Source organism: Mytilus trossulus, chromosome 10 (assembly GCF_036588685.1).
Source record: "Mytilus trossulus isolate FHL-02 chromosome 10, PNRI_Mtr1.1.1.hap1, whole genome shotgun sequence".
In the NCBI taxonomy this organism is placed as follows: Eukaryota; Metazoa; Mollusca; class Bivalvia; order Mytilida; family Mytilidae; genus Mytilus; species Mytilus trossulus.
In genome coordinates, this window is record NC_086382.1 from 63,111,276 (window position 1) to 63,118,843 (window position 7,568).

The 7,568-nt window shown below is 31.7% G+C and overlaps 1 protein-coding gene across 1 annotated transcript in view; it reads left to right on the forward strand.

The window, feature by feature from the left end:
* LOC134688363 (synaptotagmin-9-like) overlaps window positions 1–5,693 on the forward strand; it is a 30,810-nt gene extending 25,117 nt beyond the window's left edge. Inside the window, exon 5 of the mRNA XM_063549021.1 lies at window positions 3,447–5,693. Within this exon, the coding sequence (XP_063405091.1) occupies window positions 3,447–3,678 (232 nt within the window). The 3' untranslated portion in view covers window positions 3,679–5,693. The remainder of the gene's footprint in view (window positions 1–3,446) is intronic.
* The last annotated feature ends 1,875 nt before the right edge of the window (window positions 5,694–7,568 follow it).

A 7,568-nucleotide genomic window follows, 5' to 3' on the forward strand; every position in this document is an offset into this window, starting at 1 on the left:
ACTCGTGATGGCGTCCGTAAAATTTACGACTGGAGGATTTCAACTTCACCATTTCGAACTCTTGGTTTAATAGCTTCCTTGTAAGCAGCAGCCCTCTATCAAGAAAATCATGATAGGAAAGGCAAGCACAGGAATATCGTATCAATTGGGAGATATATACCCCGTATGCAGGTGCTGCTTGAAACTTGCTACTTTGAAAAGTAACGTTTTCAATTGGAAAGCTGAAATCATCTCGTTTGTCGTAAAGTTTTGTCTTCAACCGACGCTCATTGTCAATTTCTAGATGTAAGTCAAGATATGAAGCCGACTTAACAATATTTGTAGTATCCTTTATCTCCAATTCGATGGGATAGATGTGTTTCACATAATCACCAAATTTTGAATTGTTTAGGGAAAGAACGGCATCTATATAGCGGAAAGTAGAGTTAAAGGATATTGCTAACTTCTTATCTTTCTTCCTAAGAAGTTCCTGTATGAAGTCAGCCTCATAATAATAAAGAAACAAGTCGGCAAGTAGAGGGGCACAGTTTATTTCCGTTGGGATGCAGTATGTTCTACCTTTTTGTTCACTATTACAAAAATATGCCGTAAAGTATCCCAATGCGATGAAGTTATTGCGTATGCTAACATTTTACAATTCAATTATAAAATAAATATTTTCTTAGCTAAGAACATTTTAACAAATTCATAATGTTGCCAATGTCACCACACACCCATTGTTTCCTTTTCCTTTTTTAGCTCACCTGGCCTTAAAGGCCATGTGAGCTTTTCTCATCACTTGGCGTCCGTCGTCGTCGACGTCGTCGTCGTCGTCGTCGTCTGTCGTCGTTAAAAAATTTTCAAACATCTTCTTCTCTGAAACGACTGAATGGATTTGAATGAAACTTAGCATGATTGTTCCTTAGTATATCCTGCACAAAATGTGCGCTTCGATTTTTGATCCGTCAAAAAACATGGCCGCCGTTACTAAAAATAGAACATAGGGGTCAAATGCAGTTTTTGGCTTATATCTCAAAAACAAAAGCATTTAGATCAAATCTGACATGGAGTAAAAATGTTCATTAGGTCAATATCTATCAGTCCTGAAATTTTCAGATGAATCAAACAAACCATTGTTGGGTTGCTGCCACTTAATTGGTAATTTTAAGGAAATTTTGCAGTTTTTGGTCATTATCTTGAATATTATTATAGATAAAGATAAACTGTAAACAGCAAAAATGATCAGCAAAGTAAGATCTACAAATAAGTTAATATAACCAAAATTGTCAATTGACCCCTTAAGGGGTTATTGTCCTTTAATGACAATTTTTCACAATTTGTTCATCATATTTGCTAACTTTAAAAAATCTTCTCCTCTGAAACTACTGAACGGATTTGGTTAAAACTTAGCATGATTGTTCCTTAGATTATCCTGCACAAAGTGTGTGCTTTGATTTTTGATCCGTAAAAAAACATGGCCGCCGTTACTTAGAATAGAACATAGGGGTCAAATGCAGTTTTTGGCTTATATCTCAAAAACAAAAGCATTTAGAGCAAATCTGACTGGAGTAAAAATGTTCATTAGGTCAATATCTATCAGTCCTGAAATTTTCAGATGAATCAAACAACCAATTGTTGGGTTACTGCCACTTAATTGGTAATTTTAAGGAAATTTTGCAGTTTTTGTTCATTATCTTGAATATTATTATAGATAAAGATAAACTGTAAACAGCAAAAATGATCAGCAAAGTTAGATCTACAAATAAGTTAAAATGACCAAAATTGTCAATTGACCCCTTAAGGGGTTATTGTCCTTTAATGACAATTTTTCACAATTTGTTCATCATATTTGCTAACTTTAAAAAATCTTCTCCTCTAAAACTACTCAACTAAATTCAACCAAACGTCAACTGAATGATCAGTAGGGTGTATAAAATAAAGTTTGTGCTTTATTTTTTATTTCGTCAAAAAACATGGCCGTCATGGCTAAAAATAGATCACAGGGTAAAATGCAGTTTTTGGCTTATATCTCAAAAACTCCAGCATTTAGAGCAAATAAGACAAGATGTTAAAGTATTTATTAGCTCAAGGTCTACCTGTCCTGTAATTTTCAGCCGAATTGGGTAACTGGTTTAACAGGTATAATGCCCCTGAATTGATGATTTTAAAGAAATTTTGCAGTTTTTGGTTATTATCTTGAATACTATTATAGATACAGATAAACTGTTAATAGCAAAAATGTTAAGCAAAGTAAGATCTACAAATAAGTCAATTTGACCAAAATTGTCAATTGACCCCTTAAGGAGTTATTGCCCTTTAAAGACTTTTTTTTCACAATTTGTTCATCATGTTGACTTACTTTAAAAAATCTTCTCCTTTGAAACTGCTGTATCAATTTCAGCCAAACTTAGGCTAAATGAGTTTCAGAGTATCTAGTATAAATTTTATATTTCATTTCCTTGTATGTCAAGAAACATAGCTCCTATGGCTAAAATAGAAAATAGGAAAAAATGATTTTTTTTTTGCTTTTGAAGAAAATAGGACGATTCAAAGAACATTTAAATAAATTGAAAAGCCAAAATAATCATTGATAAGAGATTTAACCAAAAAATTAAGGTGAGCGATTCAGGCTCTTGAGAGCCTCTTGTTTCTTTAAAAAAAATCTAGAATTAGGTATACGGAATACTTTCTTAGAAACCATATACTGTGGATTCATTTATTTTCATGGGTACCAATTTTCGTGGTTTGAGGAAAATTTGCATATTCGTGGATATCTAATTTCATGGTTTTTGCAAGGTCTACACTCATTCCTTTACAAACTTTGTATTTCGTTGAACATTGGAATTCGTGGTTCTCCTGTACCCACGAAATCCACGAAAATTGGTATCCAACGAATATTAATAAATCCACAGTAGGTGTAATACCACCATTGATTTTCCCCTATTAGTCTTTGTTAAATTTGTACTTTTCAAAAAATTGTGCAGAATTTGTCTTTGTTTCAAATAAAGAGCATGAGTAAAGTTGTATCCTGTCCAGATCTATAGAAAACATTTCATATAACATTTCATTGCATATAAGAAAATAACCATCATTGGAAGTTAACCAATCAAATTTCTCCCCTTATTCTCTCTGTGCACAAGGTTTAGTCACCATGTAACCTCAAGATTATAAAATTCTTATAGAAATCACAAATAAAAAATAATGGTGTTTTGAAATACCCAAGATATATGTTTATGACACAGAAATAGTTTTACTGCAATAAAATGTAAGATTAATTACCTACAACGGTCAAATTCAAGGGAATATTTTTTTCGACCTACTTTCGTATACAACCGGATGTGACATACCATGATTTGTTGGTATTACACCTAAAAGTTCACTTATTGGTTTCTATTTGGGTCTCTACTACATAATTTTATGTTTTCTGCGTGAAGTTTTGTTATATGTTTCAAGTTATTATATTTTAGAATTGGCTGTAATGAGGTAATGGGATGTACTGCCCTTGGACCTATGTTTGTTGGAATAGCAAGAGATCATTGGTTCGAAATGCTAGAAAATCCAAGGAAACCAGTTGCTCAATGGTACCCACTTCAGGAGCACGTGCCAATGTGTGCGACCAGTAGCATACCTGTTAGCAAATGTAAAACGTGTCATTCTAGACAAACTACGATAGATTCGAGTGATGGCAGCACTTTATGAAGTTTGGTGTTATTGTTATTCTCTACGTGTGCTTACTATGTTAAAACTGTTATTTTATAATCCATGTTCATATCATAAATTTTTGTATTTATACTTAAGCAATTTTGTAACCTACAATTTATGTGCATCTCTCTCGATAATCATATGCATGCAAAATCCCTGTTTTTGTCGTATGTATATGAATGAAATATTCATGAAAACATTGAATTAAAAATAGTGTATTGTGCAAAAACAATTAAACCATTTCAGTTGACCTATATTTTAGTTGACCTGAGCCATGTGAGATATTGCCTTCAGTGGCGTGTTTTGTAAACTTTAACAAAAATCTTTTAAATGCACCTACTACGCTATGTCAACCAAACATATGGTAAATGGTCCTTATCGTATCTCATATAACGTTTAATTTCGAGGCGTAAAACAAACATGGCAAGACTGGTTAGAACAAAATACAGGATAAAAGGCAGTTAATCTTTTGACCATGAAAGATAAAGACAATTTTGACTATGGCAAAAATGCATAAAATGTCAAGATCTTTAGAAATATATGATCGACAAAAATGTCAATATGACCAAATACTTCGGATGGTTGCTTCAAAATATGTGCAAATTAAATAGGCTTTAAACCGCAGAATTTAAAGTATTTTCAGACAAGAAATACTGATCATTATACTTTTTGTTATGCAGATATAAAAAAGACAGTAATAAGTAGCTCTACAGTTGACACATTGAGCTGGAGTATTTGCTTTAAATTTCTCAATTTTTATATCATTTATAAGTTGCAATTAACAAATACTATTTTCGTTTTTACAAACGACTGGTTTATATGCTGCTTAATTGGGTTAATGTTGGAATATTGGTGATTCAAAAAAAATAATCAAAAGCCATTGTGAAAATTTCTGCATTTTTTTCACTGCAGTTCTTGCTGACTCCTTATAATAGCATTTTATGCGACTGTCAAACAAGCGAGGGATTTAGCTAGATATAAAACCGAGTTTAATCCATATTTTCTACATACAAAATGCATGTACCAAGTCAGGAGTGGGACAGTTGTTGTCCTTTCAGTTGATGTGCGTGAGCTTTTGATTATAGGGACTTTCCTTTTTGAACTTTCCTCAGAGTTCAGTATTTTTGTGATTTTACTTTTCACTAACTATAATATTACGTCAAGTTTATATTGACTTGATGTATTGTTAATCATGAGTCTTCATTTAGCAAGATTCGTATAACATTTAATAGTGCGAAAGGGCAACCATTCTACTTACGCTACCTTTTGAATCTAAGATCTGATGTTTTTTTATTGATCCATTATTTCTGATATAAATTGCAAAATTCGAGTAATATTAGTTACACAGTGTGTAATTGTCCTAATACGAGAATTTATCGGGTCAATAAAATTCATATCGGGTGAGGCGAATTATTGCATATTATTATATTTAAATTCAATATAATGACAACATCAACCAAATATATTTTAGATATTTAATCTAAAACTGTGAAAAATTAAAATATTAGGACTATGAAGCAACTCGTTTTAAAAAAATAATTTATTAGGTCAATGGTAGAAGGGAGATAATCCCAATTGACGTAACAAATAAGGGAGATAATTCCTATGACGTAATAAAAAATTGTACTGAAATTTATTAGGACAATATCAGCCAATCAAATTGCGAGAAATTACTCTAAATCAATCAGGATAATGCAAATTACAGTTGGTCGCTTGGATGATATCAAATAAACAAAGGTATTGTAAAATAATATCTGTGAAGAACGAGAACATTTAAGAATAATAAAATCATAGTTTTCAAAAAAGTTTCAAATGATACTACTGAGTGTAAGTTGAAAATTTAGCACACCAATGTTTTTGGTTGTTTGTTATATAATTCGAAAAAATAGCATGCTGCTTTACAAAATTAGCTTTTGTTATAAATACATTTTCTGTGATATAGCGTCTATTTTCTTGTTGACATGGCATATGTTATTCCTATTTATATATATTACTTCCTTATTAATGGTCATTCTTGCATATTTTTGTTAATTGTAAATGATTTTAACTTCCTAAATTGTTGAAATATTTTTGAAATAAAATATATAAAAATGTCTGTTTGTTACAATATGTACAAAATCACTTCATGGTGCGGAAATCTGTCGTTTTTTCCAAAAAGGCTCAATTGGGACAAAAAAAATCATTTTTCCTACAAAGAATAAAAACAACACTTCATCAAATGGATGCGGCCAAAGCGTTTTTCTGGATTTATCCTTTACAGGAACACTCAAAGCAAATAATTTTTAAAAAAGAGCGTTAAATAAGACATTGGATGTTTGTAAATTTTGTTTGATTGAGTATAAAAGTGTAATATCACCTCACCATTGTGAATGGTATTCTGAAACTTTTGCATCTCAGATCATCCTCTTTTTTTATTTGGTTTATGTTGTTCAGACTATTTATACATTGTTATGGCATTTGTATTATTGTATGTCTTTTTTCTTTTTAGCCATGGTATGGTTGTTTGTGTTGGACTTATGAGTTTGAAAATCTATTTGGTATCTTTCTCCCTTCCTTTACACTTCTTATTTTATTTTTTGTAATTGCGAGTAGTGCTATAATGGAAAGACATACATTATAGAGGTCAAATGGGTGGCGGTTTCTATGGCGCTGTTATAACTATGATATGAACAACCAATTTAAATTTAACGAACACCTTTTGATTGATAATATAGTTGACTAAATCCATATACGTCTTGAATAGGAATCATGTCTTTGAATACTTAATTTCTTCTTCAATTAATCAACTTATTCTATTACATTCACAAATAACGAAGAGACCTACTAGTTGATTGATTGCCCTATACTATCTTTACGCAATATCAATGCAAAAAACTATTTCTTTCGGTTAATATTGAAGACATGTGGATCGCAAACCACAAAGAAAATTGCATACTTAAGCAAAAATGCAAACCTGACAGAAGATACATGAACACGTAAGCTTGAAGTAAATAAACACAAAACATTTCTTGCAATCTTTATAATAAAATTGATAATGGAAATTGGGAATGTATCAAAGAGACAACAACCCGACCATAGAAAAAACAACAGCAGAAGATTACCAACAGGTCTTCAATGTAAAACACGAATTTGTCATAGTAAGTTGTTGATTGCCATTATTCAGCACACATATACTGCTAAGAACGAAATTCTTAGAGATTTTTTTTCTCAAAGAACCCACTGACGACTTGCAAGACGGAAAACAATGTTTACAAGCTTTTAATAATTATTTATCTCTGGGTTCACGGTCCGGTTGATATACGTCAATTAATGCAGCTCTTGAACGGTGTGAACCTCCAAATCATTAATATGATTAATATAATGAGGTAGTATGTTGGAATAACGAATGACGTAGAAGTACATGGTTTTGAATGTCTGTCAATTTATCGGACACTAATGGATGATTACAATTGAATTGTCAAACAGAAAGAAGTTCAACCAAACGGTTAAATCTGAATGTTGACTAAAAATGACTGAATAGTAAGCCATTATGTAGAATTTTTAGATGATTTTCTTTTCCCAGGCATATATTTCCTTAGCCGTATTTGGCACAACGTTTTGAAATTGTGGATCCTCAATGCTCTTCAACTTTGTACTAGTTTGGCTTTATAAAATATTTTGATATGAGCGTCACTGATGAGTATTGTGTAGACGAAGCACGCGTCTGGCGTACTACATTATGATCCTGGTACCAGTTGATAACTATATTCGGTTCAAAATTACCGTTTAAGACTGTTTAAAACTCACTCATTAATTTCGAAAAAAAAAAAAAATTCCGAACAATATGGTCCATTTCTCAGAAAAAAGATATATTCGGTTGGACACTATGCCGTTTTCAATTTCAAATA